A 23,530-nucleotide genomic window follows, 5' to 3' on the forward strand; every position below is an offset into this window, starting at 1 on the left:
ACCGTTACTCGCAGCACAGAAATGACCGCTTATGGAGGCCCGGTCACCTTGGCGAGTTCGTAGGGTTCCCTGTACCTAGTGCTGACGCTTTTCAGTTTCTGAAGACGTGTGAGACTCATCTGGAAGTGCCGTAACTTGTAGCTAGAGCGGTGCGGGTCTCTGCCGAGATCCGCCATGCGCGTATGCACGCACTGTGGAACTAGCCACGGTAGTCCTGAAAAAACTCGCCTTTTCTGGCAAGATCCGAGCAACGCAGACAGATTGTTTCGGGTCCGAGGTAAAGCCATATTCCGTCCGGTTACCACTATGATGTCTCCAGCCCTCTTCACGGTCTGTCTTCTGGTGCCTTCCTTTTTCACCAAGCTAAAAAATGGGGTGCTTCTTGCTGATGCTGTCCGGGTAAAGTATGACATCCCGCTGCCAGAAGAAAAAAAAACAGCCCTAGGAGAGAGCGTTAGTACGACCGGGTCTTTGTTCGTGTTCCCCTCCCCGGACTTGCTGTCCATCGGATCTTCTAGCGGCTACGGCAGATCGCGTGGTAGGGAAGCAGAAGATGTAATAGATGGGTCTTTCCTGCATTTTCGAGATCGAAGAGAGCTAGGGGGGCAGTCCCCGCAACCACGCGAAGGGCGTTTACAACGGTGGCAAAGACAGATGCGGGAAAGACGATCACGTATCGCCAGAAGTCTCCAGCGAATACTCGGATTCCGGCGCGGAGGTACGAGTGGGCAAAGAGAACGTACTCGGAGGAGACCTGTAAGATACGAAGACCCGGTTGTCTCTTATGAGGACGCGTTTGCGTATCTGCGTCCTCCTCCACGCCAACTACAAGCCCCAGAAGAGGGGAAGGTGTCACCAGCGCCGTCTCTCGAGACAGGCCTTCCTGCCACAGGGGAAGAGGCGTCGTTACCTCCGCTCAGAGTTCCGTCACCAACACCTTCTGAGCTGTCGGTACCAGTTGAGTTGCCCTCTACACCAGAAGAAGTAGACCGCCAAGTAAGCAAGCTGAAGGAGGCATCTGACAATCTTGCTCTCCGGAGTGCTTCTGTGCACCGACTACAACGAAAACTACTAGAGCTCAGCGTCCCCCTAGCGGATGAAGAGTTGCATCCCTCAATACGTGAGCAAAGAGAACAACAGGCTGCCCAACACAAAAAGAATCTGGAAAGATCAATGGAAATCCTCGAGCAGCTGATGAGCGTCCAAGGTGAACGGATTCAAAAGCTTATGGCTGCTAGTGAATCACTCGCTGATGAGGCGCGTGCAGCCGAGATTTCCAAAGCGACGGGAGAAGCAGTACAACTTCTTCAACGCATCGCAAGCGAAATGGAGTAACGATCTCATTTTGTTTCGCGTGCAGACGCTCGACCACCGGAGTCACGTACCGGGTCGCCCAATAAAAGTGCCGGACATCCCGCCCACCTTTTACAGAGGGGCCATAAGTGTGTTTCTGTGTGGTGTATTCCGAAAGGACCGGACTCAGTGTTTGCTACGGCTCCCTCCGAAAGGACAAGCCGTCAGAATCGTTTACTCGTGTAGGCTCTTCTTTATCAGTCCTTCTCACGCCGGTCGCGGGGTCTTGGTACAGAAAGATCATCATAGTGTCGCCTGGCTGTTTTCTAGCCTTGTTACACGGAAGATGATATTCTCAGCTCCGGTTTTTTCGACTGAGCGTCTCACTACATTTCTGGGCCTCTCAGCGCGAGATCCGCTGAAGAGATGGCAGACTGACCCATGCTTGACCAGTCAGCATCACCATGGAGTTGCCCTTCCGAAGGGTGGTTGGCCGCATAATACCAAAGAATCATTCATTCCGCCAGCGGTTTGCTCGTACCGTCGGTCGTCGTAGACACAGAGAGCGTAGCGTAGGCGGTTAAACTGCTAATGCACACCCACCACGAAACAGGCACACGCGGACAGACAATCCCTGATCTCTGAGACTGTTCAGTCACACCCGTCTGCACATGTGGTCGCATGGGTCAAATACCCTCCTACTTGGAAGCCAGGTTTCCGTGCTTCTGTCTTCGAGAAGGAAGTGCCTATAGATGATGCCCCGATCCCGCTTTTCCACAACGAAATCGCTTACACTGTGATATGGTAGACTAGTAGGCCTCCGGCTGTTCAGCTCTGCCGCACCTGCTCGGTGGATACGCGCGGAGGCGACACTTCGTAAACTACGGTTTCTCCAGATTTGATCTTTCTCGCGTCGCTTAGAATCCTCCTTTCGCCTTGTTTTTGCTGCCCTAGATACTCCTCTTTCTGAGAGAAAAGATGTCACGCCGCTGGTCATGGCCGTTGTCAATCTACCGTGTCGCGACAGCACGTTGCCCTGCGTATCCTCCACACCTCGGACTTCTTTTTGAAAGTGTGGCACTAAGCGCTTCTGAAATATCCTCACCTCTGGTTCAGGGTCATCTTGCTTTGGGTGTGAACGTCCTACACCGCTTTTCCATGCTTTTCTTCCGCACACACTTGGAGAGGCTCCCCCGCCGTCCCTTCTCTCGCGCCGTGGCGGACAGCGTCTGGTTGTGTGCGACAAGATGTTTTGTTTGCCTTTGCGTTGGGTATCTAAAAACATGTCAGCTTTCAACTCTGTTCAGCTGTTTTCTTCCTCTGCTGCTCTCGTGCTCCGTTTCACCAGGGAGAGCCGTCGTGGGAGTTACACCTAATTTTGCTCTGGAGGTCTGAAAGGAACACACGGAGAAAACCACCCGATCCAGACAGAAGTCTGTCTGTCGCAGCATATTTACTGTTAGTACCGGGAAATAAGGTTTCGCCCTTGAATCGGATATCTTCCGTTCGTGGTGCTGTACCGCCTTCTAAGAATGCCTGTCTCCCTCCGTATGTCTATGTGCTCTGGTTGGGACGTGGTTTCCTTCCCATGCTAATCGCAATACCGGGTGTCATGCATCTGTTGTGCTCCCGCCGCGGCCCCCTTTTTCGGACTGCATCTATCGTTCATCCCGAAATTCGTTTTTTTGTTGTTCAGTTTGGTCTTTCTTCCTGAATGCTCACGTGTCTGCCACGTCGGTGTGTTTGGAGTAGTGTGTGCCGCATCTCAAGTGTCGCTCTCAGAAGACGGCGACTGCCTCGAGGTGGCTTCTCGATAGGAGTCTCCCTTCTTTAAGAGATTGTGGAGGGAAGCAGCCTAAGAGGTCACGTTTTCCCGCACATTCCTTCCTATATTCTAATTCACCGTCTTGGACGAAACTGACCAGTCCTGTCCGCTCGTGCACTGGTGATCCGTAGACGGTCTGACTATGAGAGTGCCCTGCTGGTGTGTCTTGCAAGTACCTTTCCGTAGGGAAATGAGTTTTTCCTTTCGTTCGAGAAAACGTTTTAGAGATGGAATGGAAGACGAGTGTGAAGGTAGTAAGATATTATCGGCAGATGCAAGTGAGAGGAGCTGGCTATGAGGTCGATGACGATCGTCACCTATCGCTTTGTCTTCATGCTCGAACTCCATAAGTAGCAAACTCATGTCCACCGTTGTCGCTCTTCCTTTGTTTCTTTTCATGTGAATGTGGCGCTTATTGACTCTCGCGATTTTTCCTCTTTTTTCACCTTGTGCATTTTTCCTTGTCGTCCGATCCATGCAAGAATGGGAGGAGGCCAGTCTTCCTATTCTTCTCCTTCATTTACTACGTCACCATCAGACAGCTGTTCGACCGAAGATGAAGAGATAGAGACGGGCCGAATGGGAAAGGAAGGCGACGCAAGAGGGGGGAGATCAGCTATTGTTTTTGATAAGATGCGTTATAGAAGTAGCACTAGCAGTACGGGTACAGTCGGAAACAAGGGAAGAGAGGAAGTTACAGCCTTCGAGCACGTGTGGGAGAAAGGGGGATGGAGACTACTGAGTGAAGAAGGATGTCATAGCGATGGTCTAAGGAGGACAAAACGGCTCTCTTCTTTTTTTTCTTCGCTTTCTTCACCAGAACGCAGAGGAGAGACAGAACAGAGAGCTTGCCGTCGTAGTAGTGATAGTCTTGTTACTACTGCAAGAGAGAAAGAACCACGAAAGTTTAGGAACTGGAGACGACATTTGAACGAAAGAGTGTCCAACAAGAATCATACAAGGTGGAAAGATAGCAAAACAGACGACGATCATTTTACAGCTCGGAGAATTTCCCTTAGAGCTAGTATAAGCTCGGCAGCATCATGCGAGTATTCCAGTCATGATGACGACGCTGATTTGGCTGATGGCTTAGTCGTCTCTAGTCTATCTTCTAGTCGCCATTCAGGTACGAGAGAGCGGGATGTTGAAGGGCGTGCGGGGTCGTCTTCTCAAAAAAGAGAAGGAAGACCTGGTCCTCATCGTCTTTATGCATCTCCTCATTACCACCCGTGCTGCTCCAGTTCGCAGTCCTCGACCTTTTCATTGGACATGAACAACGGAAGAAAACGGACACGGCACATGATGCTGTATGGTGCATCTCTCAAGGCAGGGCGACACAAGGCGGACGTTTGTTCTACTAAACCATGGAGAAAAAGAAGTAGGAGAAGGCGCGTTTCATCATCTTCATTCGCATGTCATCGTTGTCGTTGCATTCATTCAAGATCATTTTCTTCATTTATCTCTCCTGCAATGAGTAGAGATGAGAGATCATCACCGTACAAATCACCTTTTCATGAAAATAGAGAAGATGAAGCTTGTCAAGAGAGAATCTCTGTATCTACATCACCATCTGTTCTACAGAAGGAGCAAGTGGGACGGAAGTCTTTCGGTTCTCGTACATCCACTCCTGACTTCTCTCTTCCTCCTTGTCTTCCCTCTCATCACCGTTCTAGCACGACTACCACTTCGTGTGCTCCTTCGCCTATTTCTGCTAGTTCTTCCTCTTCATCCTCACCGTGTCTTCACCCCTTCCCTCAGTCATCTGCCTCTCTTTGTGAGTTGTCATATCGAACGAGCATCGATTCCTCTTCGTCTTGTTCATCCTGGTCGTCGTGTTTGCATCTGACTCTCCCTCATGATGATGAAAACCAGTCGTCTTTTGTAACTCCGTCTCCGCTATTCACGAGAAATGAAGATGGGGGTGAAGAAATGTCTTCGGTATTGTCCGGAGACGGTGGCTGGGAGTTTTCTTGTTCTCGATCTCCAGGAAAGGAAGACTCCGTAAAGGAAAGAAGAAGAAGAGGTACTCAGGGTAGTAGGCGGAGCAGTAGCAGTAGTGGTAGAAGGAGACCCTCGCTATTATGTCACCATCCTCGTTTTCGTTCTCCTCGTTTCCGTCTTCCTCGTTTCCATGCTGTGAGAAAGACGAGGTGGAGAAATGGAGAGGAAAAGGACGACAAAGCTGTCTCAACAGATGTGTCTATAAGCACAGATTACTCCACCGGTAGCAGTTCATCTCACCATGCAAAGGACGAAGATCATGAGACAGATACGGAGAGCTGTATATCCTTGGCAACTTCGTGGGGTAGTACTGGTGATGATAGTAGCAGACGGACTAGTAGAGATTTCCGTCCTATGTGTATAGAAGGAGAGGGTTGTGATGCGGCATGGAAGGAAGATCAAGACGTTCTTTATCAAAGAGCGAGTAAGGACGTCAGACCAAGACGCAACTATTCGTTGTCTTCTTTCCATACACCTTGCCGGCAACCAGATCGTAGCTCTGTCTCTGATATCTTCATCTCTCCTGTTCGAGATGAGGGACAGTCCTCTTCGTGTTCTGTTCATCATCCTTCTTTCCACGGTGAGTTTTTCTCACCAGAGAAACAAGACAATACACCGACGAAGTTCTCAGAAGAGGAGGAGGAACGAGAGACGGGTACGTTCAGCGACCGAGAGTCAAAAGAGATGGAGAGAGGAAGAGAGGAAAACACAAAGAAGAAAGACGATTTGTCTGCGCGATCATCATTTCCTTCGTCGCCGTCGCTTGGCAAGAGCTGTCATGCTACCAACTATAGGGATCGGTATGCTCATATAAGGCATAAGGTACCTTCGCATAGAGTCTCTTCATATCTGATGATGCGTGGTCCTAAAAGAAGAACAAGACACTCCTTCCCTTCACCTTCCTCACCGTCATTCCGGGGTGCCGGGAGAGAAGAAAGCGGAGGAAAAAACTTCTCTTCACCGACTGAAGAGAGAGATGGGAAGTCTCTTAGGAAAACGCGTAGTTCTCGACATGAGGATTTTCGTTATGGGAGAAGGCAAGCCTTTCTATCTGCGAACCTGTGGAAGACTAAGGAGAGAACGAGAACACCAGATGAGAGAAACGAATCTTTCTCATCATCAGTTCCGTCGTCGTTTCATGTAAATACACGTCTCGTTTCTTCTTCGTCGTCACATGCACGGTCTTCTTGTTCTCCCCCTTCTTGGAGTTGTCGCTCTGTCTTTCATGATGAAGACGAAGATTCTGTCTATCACTCCCCCCGTTCTGATACGACTTCTTCTTCTACATTGCGGGGAGGGAAAGACGCTCGTCCCGGAAGATTTCGTAAAGATAGAGAAGGACGCCATTCCAACCATCATATAACAGATAAGACAGTAAGAGAGGCAAGAAGAAAACACCTCTCACACCATCGCTATTGTCACGCAGATACATCTTCTCACCGTCTTCAGATAAATGGAAGACGAAAAGGAAGAGATAAGGAGGAAAGAATAGAGAAAGCGGATGCTGATGATCACATGGAGTTACCACAGGGAAATCACGAGAGATTATCACGTACACACGAGAGAGAGAAGATCTCGTCATACCCCTCGTTGTCATCATTACCATATGAGAGACACGGGTTTGGACAGGAACACGGGTCTAAGAACATGGTCCTGAGAGATCCAAGAGCAGGTACGTCATTTTTCTCGCGGAGAGAGACAGGAGTTGATTATCTTCCATACGTCTCGCGGAGACATTCAGGTGAAGACACTTGCATGTCTTCTTGTTCTTCGGAAAGACGTCATGACACGGAAGAAGAGGGAGAGGAGAAGGAAGAGACGACGACGACGATATATAGAGGAACCGAAGATGATGTAGAGCAGTTGTTAGAAGCGGGTGCCCTCACGAGTATGGGAATGGAGAAGAAGGCAGAGGAAGAAGATAGAAACAGACGAGAAGAAGGTCGTGAGGAGAGTATCGATGTTGACTGGAAAAAGAGAATCAATACTCTGCTTCAACCTCTCATGCATCATGAAAGGATGCGACGTTTAGTACAGAATACGTGGAAGCTCCAAGGAAAGGAGGTCGAGATCAAACAAACCGACTGTCAGGGAAACCGACAGTCTCACAGTATCCTCTGTATATGTGATGTAAGTCTGTCCGTAGACCAGGATAATACCGAGTGTCCGAAAATCGTGTATTTCCTTTACCACAGTTTCGGTGGGTTGGATATGCAGTACGTAAACATGAGTACGTACTCTCCAATAAGTATATATACAGATATAGAGCATGCAGGTATGTGTGCCGACTGCCGTTCATTCGAGAGAGGCTTGAGCGCAGATCCACGTTCAGGTAGCAGTGCGGTAGGTCTGTGAGCTTCTGATACCGTGAGACGTGTATTGTGCGGCTTCAATCTCCATCTGCGAGTGAAGGAGTGAGAATTTCTTACCCGTCTAAAATTCCTGAAAGACAGGATCCTTCAGGTAGGTAAATGAGTGCCCTGTGAAGGACAGTATAGGACCTTATTTTACTAAGGGGTACACTAGGTAGATGCATATAGATACAGGCATAGTTATATAGACTTGTACCAGGAGAGAGATGTAGACAGATAGAGTATGGGGCGTTGCACATACAACTCAGGACCAAGGAGTGTTAGAGTGAGTGCTTATTTGAAGGGAGCGAGGTAGGTGCATCCGAAGACGTCTACAGCTACGTCCTGTAGTAGAAGCAGCCGAGAGTCCTGTTTCTTTCCCAACAACCTTTTCCCACTCGTCTTTTTCAGGAGATCTTCCGGGACTACAGCGATGCATTCGAATGCTTCTGTCTTTTGAGATCGACACCTGAGAATCCATACGCCTCGAAAGATACGACGACGAGTATGGAAGTATCCTTAGCTCCCCCGGGAACACATCACGTGGCCGTGGTGTCGCCTAGTGTACGGTCAAGCGGTTTCCCAAAGAATACAGACAATGCTGCAAATGTGTGGCAACTCAGAAAAGAGTACGAGAGGCTAAAGACAGGCTCAGTAAGTGAACATCCAAGTGATGTCTCTGTCTATGTGTATACTTATTTAATCATGTATACGACATGTATACGTGCCTATAGAGATGTGAACCATTATTGACAAAGAGGAGGGCGCGGATGTGGTAGGTAGAAGGAGGTAAGCTGAATCTGTAGTGATAGCAGCAGCAGGACCTCCCTGCGCCCTCTGTGGGCACAGGTATGTACGCCTGAACCTCAGTGGAGTTCCCTTGTTCGGAAGTGTACTTCACAAGACTGCTTTACTCAGTTGGCTTCACTATAAACTTCTTGACGGTCTTTGCGCGGTGTTATCTTTCGTCCGAGACTAACATCAGTAATACTTCCTTATTCCCCATGCTCTCTCAGTTCTTCGTGTAAGGGACTTCTTGATGCTGTTTGCTTCAGGTCGAATGTCAACACTGCGGCATGAGTGTCCACGCTCTTTGTGGCGGAGGGATGTGTAGCCGTCTTGTTTCCCGGAGTCTTGATACAAACTTCTACTGTTGCATATGTAAAAACGTTCTCTTTGTAAGTCAGTACATACATTTTCTCTACCCCTTCTGGAGTCCGTTTCTACTCCCTCTTCAACTAATCAAAGCTAGCAAAAGAGACGGACCAAGACTTCAGCAAACTACAGGGCAGGCGCGCCTGTCATTTCTGTGTATGCACATGTGCGACACTAAATGGCCCCCTTTTACAACTGTATAGCTATGCGAAAGTATGTATATGTACGCGTACGTGAATTAAGCTTGGTGTAGACAGGTGTACGTGCAGTACGTATACCGGCGATGCATTACCACTATTTATATAAGTATGCACGCCTGCTCATGAAGGCCAAGATGCCTGTGAAATGGTGCTTATTGTCTTTCTTGTCTCTACAGCGCCCTGTTTCTGATGTTGGGACTGACATACCTGTATTTTTTCCTGAGCTGAAAGAATAGAGGAAAGCCAATAGGTTCAAGGGAATGGCAGAAACTGGGGTGGTGACAAGGTCGTTGAATGTGAGAAAAGGAGTGTTTGAGAAGCCAGTTGTAGTAAATAGATGCAGGATAATGAAGTAGAAAATGGACTGACTTCTTTCCGAAACCCACGACCAGAAAACAGTAGATAGGAAATCTAGACAATCGATAGCCATCAACACAAGCAATCGACAAGTGAGATCGTACGGAGGGAGGGGAAACGCTTGTGCTTGGGGAGTTGGAGAACAGCAAGAATGAACGGTGTTCTTCTGAATGGCTTTCTTTGCTTACCGACCGTGATTGCGACTGCTATTTGAACCTTTCTCTCACATCACAAGAAAGGAGGTCTTGGTGATGATGAGGTCGATGTTCACGAAGCTTTGATATAGTATGTGTTCATGCACGAAATAGAGCCATTTATACGTATATATATATCTAAATACGCATATATGTCTATGCGATTCTCTCTATGCATGAATACGTATCACGGCCCGACCCCCCATGTATATCTACGCTTGTAGAGAGAGATACATAAGACACTCCGTATGTCGTTGTTTGTTTTCTTTCATTTGTCACTACTCTCAGGATCCGACATGTGAAGTAACCTGGTGTTCGACGGTAACATCCTTTCTCTGTCCTCCTTCTCCTCCGTCTCTTACTGAGTCTCGCAAACTTCATAACGACCCGTCTCTCTCTTCACCTGTGGCCTTGTCATCATCAGCATCAGCGGCTGCTTCCCTTCTACTTCACAAAGGAAAAGAAGAGGGAGCCTGTCTCGTCCCTGGGAGAGCACCTCAAGATCCTCTACGTAGAAGTTCTCACAATAACTCGTGTATTCTTCCGTTCAGTAATTCACCTGTCTTACAAACAGAGCTTTCCTCGAACACTTCAGCAGCCATTGAGCTTCGATTCTTTCCCTACGGTGATCCTTCGTGTGGTCGACATCGCCCATATATACCTGATCACTTAGAGCTCTTTGTCAATCCTCCTGTAGCGACTCTAGCCACTCAACGGTCACGTCAACGTTTCGCTACAGATCGCTATGCGCGATCGAGCCCTCATATCAAGCGTCATCCGAATCATACGAGGCTTTTTTCAAGAGGAGAAAGCGATAAGAAAAGATTGATGAAAACTGCACAAGAGCCCTCTGTCTTCAGAAGAGATGTTTGGAGGGAGAAGAATTCTTGCTTTCTTCCGCACAGTAAGGATGGAGCCTTAACGTCGCCCTTCAGGGTGTGCTATGTCTGTGTTATTGATACGCGTGCATGTACCTGTATATGTCTACATACGAAGGATTTTGCTAGTAACAAAAAGAGGGACTGGACATCTACTGCCTACTCTCATCCAATGTCGTCATTCACGCCTGTGCGTTTTGTATACCGAGGAGAGGAGCAGATGATGGGCTCAACGCGGTGACACGTTACGAAATATCTACAGAAAAGGGGCCTCCTTATGGACATCTGACGTGTAGGGGTTACATTCATAGAGAACCTGTAAGGATAGCTCCGCCGATAGCTCTATGTATCCGTGGATGCACCCTTGTTCCGTGTCATGGTCTCTTGGAGGCTTGTTCTGTACTAATGAAATGAAGGGCTTCTACTTGCGAAGAGCGAGCTGCGCGTACACAGACACATGTAGATGGATATTTTGTTGAGAACGAGAGAAAGAATGACACATGGTTCTTTCGCCGCTTAAGCTATTACGTGGCGGTCTCCACCGGCTAGCGTAGATCACTTGAGAAGTTTTTGTCGAGCGAGAGCGTCAAGTCTTCATGGTTTTTCTTCTTATCCCCTCCCCAGGGCTTAGGAGCATCGAGTGTTTCTATTCTTTGCCGTATCTGTAGAGTCAAAAAACACAATGCGTGGAGTTGACTGAGAGATGGCAGGCTTGACCTATCTGTTGTATGCACACACGGAGACCCCTGGGCGTAGATGGTGCCCCATCCTCGTTTACGCCTTCTAGACATTCTACACATGTTACTTGTCGTAGCGCTCACTGTTGTATCCGGAATTTTTCTTTGTCCTTCTTCTTACGTAGATGCGAAAGCTCCTTTCACTACAGTCAATCTTAGCCTCTCTAGGAGAAAGAGAGATGGAGAGGTTCATGTGCCGGATGGGTTTGGCCTTTACAAGCAAAGCCAGTGCTCAATACGGAGGGCTGTTGTACGTCGAAGTGGTGGTGAAGAAGAGATAGAGACGGAGACTTCGCGAAGGACAGCAGGTAGAGAAAGAAAAGGAGGAGTGGTTCTGATAACAGAAGATCCAAGGCAAAAGAGTTGTAGTAGAAAACCTGTTGCTGCTGGTGGTGATCTTAAGCAACAGCAATGCAGTCTTCCCATGGCCACTACTGGACTCGATTGCTCGTCGACGCCCGATTTCCGGGCGACGTATGACCCAGCCATCTCTCATCTTCATCCGAAACCTCCTCTTTATCTGACTGATATCAAACAAGGGGACGCAGCGCTCAAGAAGGGAATGAACTTTTTCGTTGTAAGGAAGAACAGTTTTCAGATGCTACTCTCGCTTTTCTTTTCTCTGTGCTCTTGTCACTTGGTTGCATGCATCAGCCATTCATGCGCACTGACACAGGGTAGATATCAACGTCAGAGGAAAGAAGGGAGAGCTTTCTGTGGGTCCTGGCAGACTCTATGTGCGTATGGTGTGTAAAGGATGTACTCTGAGACAAACATTCATGCCTTCGTACATAGCAACGTCGTATGTCATTTGCACAGCCTGTACATGTGTGGGAGGGAGACGTAGACGCAGTACACGTACATATATCTAGAAATAAATATTTTAGTTTCCTGGATCTGTCCGTGATATACATACACATATACATACAGATTCGCATATATGCGTGCGCATGTACAGCTCATGTCGTACGAAAACAGGCATATAGCTAGGCGACGTATATCTCACTGGTGTGAGTCAGCAGGTGCTAAGTGATGGTGAGGGATTGCAGAGAAAACTTATTGCTTTTAACTTGATTTAGAGTATCTCTCTCGTAGGCATTCTTTCGAGTTAAGCATGAGCATCTCTGTGGCTCTTGTCCAGTACGATCCCCGAGCAGCTCTCTCACCCTCTTCTCTTGTCTTCCCTCTCTTCGTCTGTCGGATCTTCACACAGGCACGGGGACATCATCGACAGTCTCGGTTGTTTCTCTTTCAAGTTGTCTGTTCCGTTGCCATTGAAGAGAGTCAAATGCTGGAGGCCATTGTCCAAAGGCGATCTCTACCTATCCCGATCTGCACAGCTTTCGTAAGCTTTCTGTCCTCTTGTTTATTTCAGTTTATCTACATACGCGTCTCGGTCGGTTCTCGTGTCGTCGGTGTGATGGAAAAAGATCGAGCATGGGTGGTGCCGACTTACTTTACGCAGTTGGGACATATCTATAGATAGAGGGTCTGTACATACAGTGTACAGGAAGGAATTTTTTTGTGCCCAGCGAAGAAGACAAGACTCGGAAGATAGACCAGGCTTCCACCTGTACGTATCCATCTGTCTGTCTATAGAACATGTATCTTTTCGCGTAGACACAAGGTACGCGCTGCCGTTGCATACAGAGAGAAGCGGCGGTTGTTGAGATAGTAAACACAAGAGAGAGGCGACGTAAACTCTGTTCTCTTTTCTTTCCTGGAAAGAATTCTTCAGTAAGACCTGAGATTGTCTCTCATTCCGCTCGCCTCCTAGTCTAAGAAGACCTTTCTGGGGGGACATATTGCCCGTTTTTCCCCAAGTGTTATGCAGGTGTGTACGCGTTTGTGTTCGTTTTTAGTTGTTATTCATATAAAATGGCGCGCACGTATTCTGTGTCTATACCTCGTCAATAAGATACATGTCAGAGAGGTAGATAGATAGATACAGAGAGATCTAAATACGTAGACAGGTAGAGAGAGTGATAGACGCGTACATACGATGTGCGACCATATCTGTCTCGAATGTTGTACCCATCTCCTTATCCCTCATAAACTAGGCGATCTGCCTCTCGGTTCTGTTGTGTTTCTCTCTTAAATCTCCATCTGGAACTGAACAGCTAAGATGGATTGTTGCAAAAACATCCGTAGAAGGTGAAGGAGATGGACAAAGCCTTTCACTCCCATCCTCACCCACAGTTTCCAAAGAATATGGAGATGTACTGCGCATCTGTCCCGAGACTACAGCTTCATCTCGGATCTCCTCAAGCGACTTATGCAAGAGAATGAGCGGACAGGAGGGGGAGGCGAAGGAAATGATGAGAAGGAAAGAAGAGAAGAAAGTCAGTACTAGTGGGGAAGAAGTCTTACAGAGAAAAAGATCCCGGGGCAGTTCTTTTTCTTTCCTCTCTATCACGGCTGCCACAGGTTCATTTTCTTCCTTACTGCATCTAGGATTCAGCAGACCGAAAGTAAGGGAACAAGAAGGAAGCGCAGAGGAGGAAGCAGAACAGGTGAAGACGAAGAGTAGTAGCGGTGAGAGAAGCTGCGGAGGAATCGCCCAGTCTTTTGTGGATATCCTTCCTTCGTTAAGCAAGAAAACTTCCATCACCGGTAGGTTTGTTTTCGCCGTATGAATCTTGAGATCTACAGTTTAGAGAAACTGTGACAATGCGGTTCTTATCGATCTCAAAACGCTGAACGGATGACGGCGCAAACAGGAAGCAGGAAGAGTCAGAGGAGATGAGGGGGAGCTGGGAAGATGGGATGATGTCCGTGTTTTTTTGATAACGAATTTCTTTTCTCTTCTCTATCAGACTGCAAAAACTTGTCTGTATACCTGTGCTTCTCTTGTGCCTGCGGCATCAGAGAGATAGATAGGTACTGCGTAGATAACTCTGTCTTCGGAGCATTGGTGCGGTGAGGTTTCCGAGAATAGCACCCAATAACTCAGTTTCATAGGAATGCATCATGCCACGAACGTCTTTCTGAGGTCGGTTTCTGTCTTCAAGAGATCCACGTGTATATTTCTCATGTAAATACATGCCTGGCGATAGCGCCGGTTATACAGGGTCGGAGAGGCGTTGGCTTGTTGTTTTTTTTAGGTTTGTCATCCTTGGGCTCTCTTTCCTCTTCGTCCTCCAGCGAAACCCGCGTACCCGCGTCTTCACCAGCTCATCAGCAGACTGTGCACCGCGATGTTCTTTCGGTATCTTTATTCAATCGAGACACAGCAGGAAGACTACGAGTTCCTGCCAGGTCGGTTCACTGTCGCCATGCTGAGTGTTTTGATCTCCAGTTTTTCATCCGGACGAACTACCTGCGCCACTGTAGTGACCTAAGCTGGAAGTGTCCCATCTGCGAGGAATACGCCTTTCCGAATGAGTTGTATGTAGACACCCTGATACAAGAGATCTTACACGTGACAGATTTTCGTCCCCCTCTTAAGAAAGCAAAGACAATCGCCTTTACATCGCAAGATCTTACAAACTACACCATCACTGAATGTCTTGAAGAAGACGGAGAGGAACAAGGAAAAGAATATACTTATCGTCTCGTCTAAGAACGTTTACGGACGTCTCCGGTAAAGATGTGTACTTGTGTATGAAGGGCATGTTGGCCTTCATGTTATCGTCCTCGAAAAACGTGCAGATCCCCTCCGGCTTCGTCGTACCTATCACTATACATACGTTCCTCCTGCGCGTTCACCTCTACTTGTCCGTTGCCATGGAATACATTCGAATATACGTGTATGTAACATACATGTACGCGGTGTGTGTTAGGGATATTTGCTTTACTATATACACAGATTCATATGTATATGCACACTTGGGGGTTCTTCTCAGGAGGAAGGAAACCAGGAAGTGGGGTACGGATAGGCCGCAAGCGGTCTGAGGTGGTAGAGGCATATGGGCGGGGACAAAGTGTATGGTAGTCGTTTTTGTATGCATAAACATCATGCCCCGTCAGGGGACGTGGGAGAGGACGACTGCAATGAGAAAAGACTGATGAACTCTGGCTGTCCCCCGCGACCATAGGAAGAGCACAATCGCATTGAGACCACGTGCATACAAACACAAGGACGACGAAACGCTAATCTGTGCCCTGTTACATCTCTCATTTCTACGGGGCGGAGCCACTAAGTGGACGAGGTCAGAGTGAAAGAGGGAGACAAGAAGCTGGAGACTTTTCCGCAGGACTGGGGTGAATGGTTGTCTTTACCGAGAGGGGGTCGCCAACCCAGTAGGGCTTCTCTTTCGAGCAGAAGAAAGAGTGTAATGCCCTTCTGTCTTTTTATGATCGTCTGTGTACGTGTCGGTCGCTTTTCATTGAGGTAACGACTGATGGTAGATCTCATAGCGAGGGCTCTCTCAGGAGAATCATCATGGTAAACACGCTCTTCCCATTCGACTTGCTCGACGAGGGATTTTCTCCCATATCTATTATTGATTGCTGTCATGCTTTGATTGGTGAAAGTGTATACTGGAGGAGACAGGTATCTTGTTTTTTGTCATGTTCAGGTTTGTTTTTTGTCCCTTCCTCCACATGCTAAGACGTTGAGAGGCACACGCATAGGGGTCGTCACTTGTATCTCGTTAGTTATTCATATACAGGGTTAGATTGAGGTAATGCAATCTCGAGTAGCGCGGAAGGGTACTGGTGTGTCTCATCCCAAGCAGACTAGTACGGCCTTCTCGCGTATGGCCGGCCGATTTCCGTGTATCCCGGTTCACAAGGGAAAACGGGAAAAGAGAACGTGTCGGCGTCGACTGCGAGCCCAGGATGGGGAGAACGCAGCACACATGGAGAAGAAACTAGGAAAGAGCCACACAGTGTACAGCGCCGGGGGCCTCCCAGGAAGCGAAACGGCAGGAACTCCTTGTTGTAGGAGACTCAGCCAGCAAGGAATCTTCCGTGACCTATCCAGTGCCCAGGTAGCCCGTCCGGCTGCATTCTGATCACATTGTCGGGTAGACTTTAGCTTGGGAAGCACACTCCACAGCATTTTTTTTCACAGTCCCTTCGTCTGCAAGCGAAGAGGTGACGTGTCCGCAGAACTTTATCGTGCACTCCCATTTGATCAGAGTTGGGCTGGACCACGAGAGGTGATCTAGCCTTGCGGAGCTCCCCTGGAAGGACAGCCGCGCACCCCGCTTCCATTGTTTATTGCGCTTTGTAAATCAGGAAAGACACATGCCCAAGAGTAAAGTACACAAAGCGTCTTTTTTGATGTACCACGTAGCTGCCGAAATTCTTTCCAACAGTTACGTGCCTGCATACACAAGGAGAGCGCACATGACTGAGAAGTGCCACAGCTTACTTCTCGGTACTGTCGAGGTGTGAAGTCACCGTACCCGCTCTTCGAGGGTCGTCCAAACGAGTCCGTGTGACGCAAGGGCACTCGCAAGAGGATTGTACAGACTTGGGTGGGACGGCATGAAAATCGTAAGAGAATACTGTCAAAAACAGGAACGGGCTTGTATGTGTGCCTTGATGGAAGAATCCGGACTACGGAAAACAAGGGGCAGCTCTACCCTGAGACAAGATACTGTGAAAAGTGTAGGGCACTGTAAATGACACAGCGAGAGAACACCTGAGTTCTGTCTGTCGCTCTTCCTGCGCATATGAACGAAATGGTTACGTGTCAGTACGCAACCCCGCCAACCAAAAATTTGACGGACTCGCTGCTGTTTTAGGTGCTCACCAGTACAGACCCCACTTCTGGTCGAGCTCCTTTTTCAGTGTTTCTGCGATCAAAGAAGAACTTTTATCTGGATTCAACTCCTCTATCAACTTCTTGCTGCAGGTTGGGCGGGCCCACAGACAAAATGACAACGAGACGCTTTTTGTAGTTTGCGGACCCCAAGGCCAGTCTGGTTTCTTTTCGGTCTGTCTTGCTGTAGCACTCAGGAACTACTTCTGAGTCGTCTGACTGGCTGGCGCGTCCCCACGTACGGAGCTGTGGTCGGCACCCAAAACACGAACAGTCTTAGCTACACTCTTCGCCAGTGGTCGAACCTCCATGTATCGTTCGGGCGGGGGAGCCTCGGAGAGAGGCTGTCGGTGGTGGGAAGAGACAGCTGCTGGTGCTCTGGCCTTTGCCAGCCTCCGAAACACACAGCCAGAAGCATGGTCGGACCCTGATTCCATGTGTGTCAAAAGTCGGTCGTGTGCATTCCCCGGTGACTTTCGATTGAGGCTCAACCGAAACTTGGAATCTGATGTAACGACGGGCAGGTTTACTCTTTTTTGTAGTTGGCTTACCTGCGCGTGACTGTATAATCCACTAGATAGTCAGGCATATCAACAGGCCATAGCAGCTTTGCGCCTTTCCAGATGATATAGTCTTCTGGCGACGACGCTTGCTCCGTTGTGCCAATCATGATGAATTAGCAAAGAAAACGTGATGCGGTCTGCGTTCCCCTTGCAGTCTTCCAGGAATTTCAAGGTCAGTAGCAACCTCCCGTCGGCAAAAGGTTTCAAAGAGGGGCTAAAGAAGCCACTGCAGAGGTGCGGGTAGGTTACAGCCGCTGCAACCGGTAGAGGAGTGAATTGTTTCACACTCGTCTCTCCGATTCGGGCGACTTCACAGACGCCAGCCGACCAAAACAGGTGTCTCCTAGGTACGCTTTCCGTCCGGGCAGTTTTTGCGCCAGCTGATACAAAAGGAAACCGGAGCTACAGGAGTTCGCGATGTCGGTTTTGTCACGCTAAAACAGAGAACCAAGTGCCTGCACCAGAGACCCCTAGGCGTCATCTCTCGACGGGTTCCACAGGCCACTCCAGCCGCACGCGCCTTTGAAGCACGCCCACGCTTTACTTGCAGATTACCCCTTCGCAAGGCCCGCTCAAGATTTTTCTCCACACTGGAAGACCCCCCAGAACCCAGCCGAATCTTCCTCCGCAGACACCGACTATAACAGCGCGTCTGCATGCACAGCCCTATCGGAACGCACTATTCTTTAGTCCTTCGAACCGTCGGCGGGCCACACACCGCCAAGGCAGCTGAGCTTTGTATCGATAGAGGACCGATTGACTTTCAGGGAGGTGAAACAAGGGATGACCCGTACGGCTGCACGGGCGGGACCTTGCTGTCTTCCCTATCGGCGAAGGAGTGGTATATACAGTTCCTTGTTTCCGGAATGGTGCGCGAGAGAAAGCGACAAGCTTCTGACCTATCCGCTTTGAACGGGAGTGTCTGGAGTACCGTGGGAGTGACGGGTACTAGGATCCACTTCCGAACAAAGGCTACGTTCTCCAAGAAAAGCGGGTAACACGCGTAGTCAAACCAACGGTTTCGACAGTGTAGCGGTCACCAGCTGGAGGGGCCATTTATCGAAAAGTGTGTTGGGGCGCTCGCCTCCTCTCCAGTTTTACTATTGGTATTTGACCAAGAATTCACTGACAGCGAGAATTACTGCGGAGAACAAGTGAGGTCACGCAAAGAAGTCCGTAAAATGACTCGTACACCACAGAAAGCACCCGTTTTCGGGGCCGACAGATTAACAGCACAAGTTCCACGCCTTCACTTGCTGTTGAGTGAATCAGGCGTTAAAGAAAGCTTTACCGACTGTTTTTGCAGAGTGAAAAGACCGCTTCACATGTGGCGGAAGAGCTACTTGAAAGAAAGATGCAACAGAAACTGCAACTACATAGCAGGAGTAACACTTTCCCGTTTTCCATCTGCCCGCGTGTTCTAGATAGCGTGCGCGGCGTAACGCATACGTACTCCCCTGCCGTCCTTCGAGGTTTTCGCCTCTCCTTCGCTGACATACAAGCTCCGAGCTGTCATAGACCGGCTAAGACTTGAGTACATCAGTTTGGAGGCGAGGAATGCTGGCCTGACCCCCGCAGGCGAGTTGACGGCAGGCGGATCGGGCTTATCCAGCTCTTCTCGACACTGCGCGTTTGCCCGGTCGGAGCGGTCACTGGGAGAAAAATCTATCGCTGACCGGCGCTTTGCTGACCACTCCTTTGTGAGGTTCTGGTTTCTCTCCGCCGTGAGGTCGTAATGACTGCGACTTTTGAGTCGATCTGCCGGGCTCCCGTGCGCGGTGTTATTTTGACAAGGCGGACGTCTTTGCGACCGTACGGAGCGCCGCGCCTGCCCTCCGTGGACAGCGTCTGTCTGGCTATTCCAGTTTGTAACGCCAGGAGCAAGGTATTCACAGCCGGGGAACTGGCGCAACTCTGCTGCTCTGTGCCCGTCGGCCGACTCCGTGACCTGGCACGCGGAATAGCTCGCCGAGATGAGTTTTTGCAGAGAAGAAACGCGCGCCGGTGCTTCTGTCCGGATGAGTGCCTTTGCTCCCGTTGCTTTTGTAGCGCCGGACTCAATTCGCTCCACCGGCGAATTGTCAAGTCCCCTTTGGGCCGCGTTGTTCTGTTTGTCTGTGCCGTTCCTGTGTGTCGGGGGTCCGGTTTCGACCGGCAGTTGGCAAGCAGCTTTACTGGAGGTCAAGGCGTCGCTGTGGGTACGCGCAGGGTGGCGCGCATTCGCGTAGTAATTGAGTACCGGAGAAGGGGCTGGCGAAGCCGGGAGACGATTCTCCTTAAGAAGGAGCGAGCAATCTCCATGAGATATGCGGTGACATGCCTGTACAAGTGCGTCAGGCACGAAATTCTCTCCCCTTGTACCTGTCTGGATATTCTAGCACTTGGTCAGAAGCTTGAACACAACGGGGAGCTCGGCTACACTCTTTGTAGCTTGACCGCTGCATGAATGCTGCGCATTTCTTTGTCTGTCTCTGAGCTATCCGGACACGCCTCGTTTTCTTCAGTGGTACTGCACCTAACTGAGGTTATAGACACGCCGTTGTCTTTTGTAGCGTTTCTAGACCACCGAAAGCTTCAAGTGTTCTTCTGGCTTACTGTCAGGAACTCCTCAACAGAGACGGTGACACGCCTGAAAAACAAAAGGTGAAACCCAACAGCGGGAATGCGAACAGAGATCGACCTCTCATGATTGCATCCCACGTCCGCTTGCGGCGAGTGCGCTAGTCGTCAGCTTTCAAGAGCATTCGCGCTTGCAGTTACCAGTCGATTATTTTCAAGAATGCCGATTCCAGGTTCACCACCTCCTCCTTCTCTAGGCCCCCGAGCTGCATGTACGTGTACAAACGACAGAGCTGACATGCCGAAGTCAGCACTGCAGATGTATGAGCGCACCGTGTTAGCCGCGAGCGACACCCGCAGGGAACCACTACACGAGCTGTTTGGGCGAACACCTTGGACACTGTCATAGTCGACCGACAAAACAATGGTGTGACACAATGCCCACCAGCTGCAACTGAGAAACGGTTAGCATTACTTCCGACAACAGGTGAGCGCAAGCCCTTCTAAGGTCGGGTTTGCACCTTTGGCTGAGGCGTCTTTGGAGAGGCTCTTACACGGAACGCCACACAATAGGAGCGGCTGCGGGTGCTTGAAACGGCATCGCACAGGCGGGGGTGGTCTGTCTACGGGAAAGCGGTACGGGGGGCGGTTGAGCAGTTTTCATGGGGAATTGGAGCCATTCCAGCTGCTGCGAGGTTTCAGAACCAAGCCTGCTAATGGGCGTGAAGACACTTCGCGCCGCCTCCTCCAGTTTAGCACGGACACAAAAAAGCGACGCAGATATGTGCATTCTTCCTATTTTACCTTTGCCCAGTGTCTGAGGACTATATGCCTGTCATAATGCACCTTGTTGGCAATCAGACAAGCTGTCAACAGAAGTCTGTGAGCTGTCAAAATGTTGAACTCCACGCCTTCTTCCTGGGGGACCTTCCTAAACACCGGGCCCCGCCTCTCTTCCTCCACCGTTCCGAAACCTCTCCGTCCGGCAGGGTCTAGTGTTCCTTTCCTCGCGATGTGCACTGGGCTATAACAGCTGGGACGTGACTGGCGGTCGCCCATCTCACAACGTTCAACGGGCTGCCTGACAGCGAGAAGTTTGCCAATGAAGATGACAGCCAGGACGAAGTCCGTGGAGCGCATTTGGGTGTATTTTACAATACGGCCAAGGAAATAGTCTCGCAAGGATATAGTGGGTGGATGAGAAGAGTGGAACGGCGAGGAGGAGGGGTCATTTTTCTCCACATCACTTCCATACACTGAAATCATACTGGAGCTCTCGAGCAGGCTAACAATCTGCTCGCATGTCACGAAGTCCTTGCTTGCCCAGGAGAAATCAAAGCAGTCGTCATGTCCTGAAGCTGAGTGGGTGCGCCTTCCTCCACTCGCTCTCCCGATGGTACCACGTGTTTGATGTGTTTTGCTGCTCATCCCGGTGCCATACTTATTCTGTCCAGATACAGGGACGCATGCCCTGAGTGACTCCGAACCTTCTCCGCGGTGGTGCTTGTTTCCTGCCCCCCCAGCGGCGTTCTTATTTTTTTTTGTACTGCCGATGCTTCTACGTACGATCGTTAGGTCAGTCTCACTGGTTGTCACGTTCTCCGTCGTTGTTTCCTCGAAATCGTCATCGGCACCCAGCGCCCCGGCGACCGACGTGAACGCACTTTCGCCGGGACGTGAAGTGCTACTTCCGGACGACGTCTCCCCCTCTCCTTCTCTAGAGGCTTCACATTCCGGCAGCAGCATTGAGAATGCAGGCCGCCGTGCGGGTCTAATTTTCCAACGGGTGTCGTCAGAGCGAAGTTGGTAGTGGGGGGCTTTCCGCATTGTTCCGTTGCATTGGTTGAACTCCGTTGTCGAACTGCTGTTACCCTGGTTGTCCGCCCAGACAGCGTCCACGGAGTGAGCGTCAGCAGCACCACGTCGATCAGAGTGCGAATTGTCCCTGCAAACCGGTCCCCCCGGTGCTGGGCTTCCCCGCGGAACTGCAGTTTGCGATAAGGCGCTCATTCCAGTACGTGAAGTACGTTGTACGCGGCTGCGGAGGAATGAGTCACCAAAACTCCTTTCAGTGCAGTCCGCGGGCATCGAACATGGCTCCCATAACCGACTTCGACTCGGGGACGCACTAGCTGCCTGTTTGCTGGTACGCGGGACACATCTCGACCGCAAATCCTTGAGATCGGGAAGGGCCTTGTTTTGACCAGTGGTAAAGAGGGACGTGGACCTGGATCCATTGTACGCGGAAGACTGATGCAGTCCGGGGTTTCGGCCCTTCGCATCGGCTTCTGTACTCCCCAGAGTTGGAGAACGGACCTCTCCGCTGTAATGCACAGTCTCTGGCGACTGATGCAGGCTTGGCACCGGGCAAGACTCCCAGTCCGAGTAACTTCTCTGCCGATCCCAGACCACCTGGGTGGTCCAGTCATCGTCATCTGTCCAGCTCCGTTGTTCGTTATCGCGTGCGAACTGCTTCAAGACAGACTGGTTAACCCTGGCACAGGGCGGGGGCCCAGCCTGACCCTGTGGATTCATTGTGGCAATCATGCGCCGGACAGACATCCCAGGGCACTTGAAGACACTATTTCTGCCTTCTGAAGGCTTCACCACGCCATGGGGTTTGTGGGGAAGGTCAGCTGGTGCCTGGCCGCCTGCGACCACGTAGGGCGGATTGCTCGCGAGCTCTTCTGTGTCGCCGCGGCCTGGCTCCTTTTCAGGCACGTCGCGTTGCGGCCTTCCTTCAACGAGCGCCTTGTTATGTTCCTCTTCGGGGTCGGCACTGCGGTCCAAATGCCTGCTGCGCTGGTGGGAAGAACTGCGAGTCTGCATGTGCAGGGAGTTAGGCAATTCCGGAGAAGTATGTCCAGTCGGCCAAGACCGGTTACGGGTGCAGGACACGTAGGACGAGTTTGTACCGAGAGACCAATCGGGAATCCGGAACCTCGGGGGCTCTACCTCCGTCAAAGACGCCATTGCGTAGATCTGCGTTCTTCTCTGTTGCGGGGAGATCGACCACGGGTTCTGAACTTTGAGGGCGAGCCTGCTTCCCCTCTTCACGAGCGTGCGCAAGGCGAAGGCGGGGCGGTGACCTCAATGTGACCCGTGGAGCCAATACGGGTGGTCGGATGAGAGTATTGTCAGGTGTTGCATGCGATCCATGGGAACAGAAAGGGAAGCTGTATTGTGCACGAAATGCAGACATGGCGTGTGTACTCGTCGTGCTCTCTGGCGCGTCCCGTACTCCAGGGTTCTTGGATCAATTCCCTGCCATACAGACTTGAGGGGGGCAAGCAGGAGCAAGCAGGTCTGATGACTTACACGTTTAGTGTAGCTACTGTTTTGAGTTCTGCTTCGCAAGCGAGTGTCAAAGCGAGCTACAGACGCATGTAAGAGCGTGGACGGTCTGTCTGCGGCGTCGTGGTCGGAGTTTCCCGTACTTCTGCGGTTGCCCCCTGCTGCCGGTGACGACAACGTCCTCTTTGTGATGTAGTTCTGGCAGGCACACACTAATTCATGTGTGCGGTGTCCCGCCCTCGGCCCTCCAGACTCCGGGAACGTCAGGACTAGGCACTCACTGGAGGCCCTAGTGGCGCGAAGTCCCCTGGGTTGGTTCGCGCCTGGGCCACGCAACCTCGTTGTGAGGCCGAGGGGCTCCGGGCGGGCTGTCTCATGATGCCTCGGGACACCCCCTCGCGCGGGCTAGG

General features: G+C 50.4%; 3 protein-coding genes across 3 annotated transcripts; 1 reads left to right on the plus strand and 2 right to left on the minus strand.

Moving 5' to 3' along the window:
- Nucleotides 1-2,961: 2,961 nt before the first annotated feature.
- Nucleotides 2,962-15,390, plus strand: CSUI_000750 (miz sp-ring zinc finger domain-containing protein). The gene is made up of 8 exons (XM_068060981.1): nt 2,962-7,249; nt 7,882-8,124; nt 8,526-8,648; nt 9,665-10,280; nt 11,117-11,568; nt 12,205-12,336; nt 13,112-13,604; nt 14,096-15,390. The coding sequence occupies exons 1-8, from the start codon at nt 3,602-3,604 to the stop codon at nt 14,551-14,553; spliced, it is 6,165 nt and encodes a 2,054-aa protein (XP_067927054.1). The 5' UTR covers nt 2,962-3,601; the 3' UTR covers nt 14,554-15,390.
- A 52-nt stretch (nt 15,391-15,442) lies between these two features.
- On the minus strand, nt 15,443-17,374 carry CSUI_000751 (dynein light chain type 1; the record flags this gene model as incomplete). Its single annotated transcript, XM_068060982.1, has 3 exons — nt 15,443-16,263; nt 16,696-16,791; nt 17,256-17,374. 3 exons carry the CDS (start codon nt 17,372-17,374, stop codon nt 16,155-16,157), a joined length of 324 nt encoding a protein of 107 aa, XP_067927055.1. The 3' UTR covers nt 15,443-16,154.
- A 3,090-nt stretch (nt 17,375-20,464) lies between these two features.
- CSUI_000752 (cyclin domain containing) lies at nt 20,465-21,822 on the minus strand. Its single transcript, XM_068060983.1, has one exon. It carries the CDS (start codon nt 21,651-21,653, stop codon nt 20,622-20,624), a length of 1,032 nt encoding a protein of 343 aa, XP_067927056.1. The 5' UTR covers nt 21,654-21,822; the 3' UTR covers nt 20,465-20,621.
- Between the last annotated feature and the right edge of the window lie 1,708 nt (nt 21,823-23,530).

This window comes from Cystoisospora suis (genome assembly GCF_002600585.1).
Source record: "Cystoisospora suis strain Wien I chromosome Unknown contig_290, whole genome shotgun sequence".
NCBI classification, from domain to species: Eukaryota; Apicomplexa; class Conoidasida; order Eucoccidiorida; family Sarcocystidae; genus Cystoisospora; species Cystoisospora suis.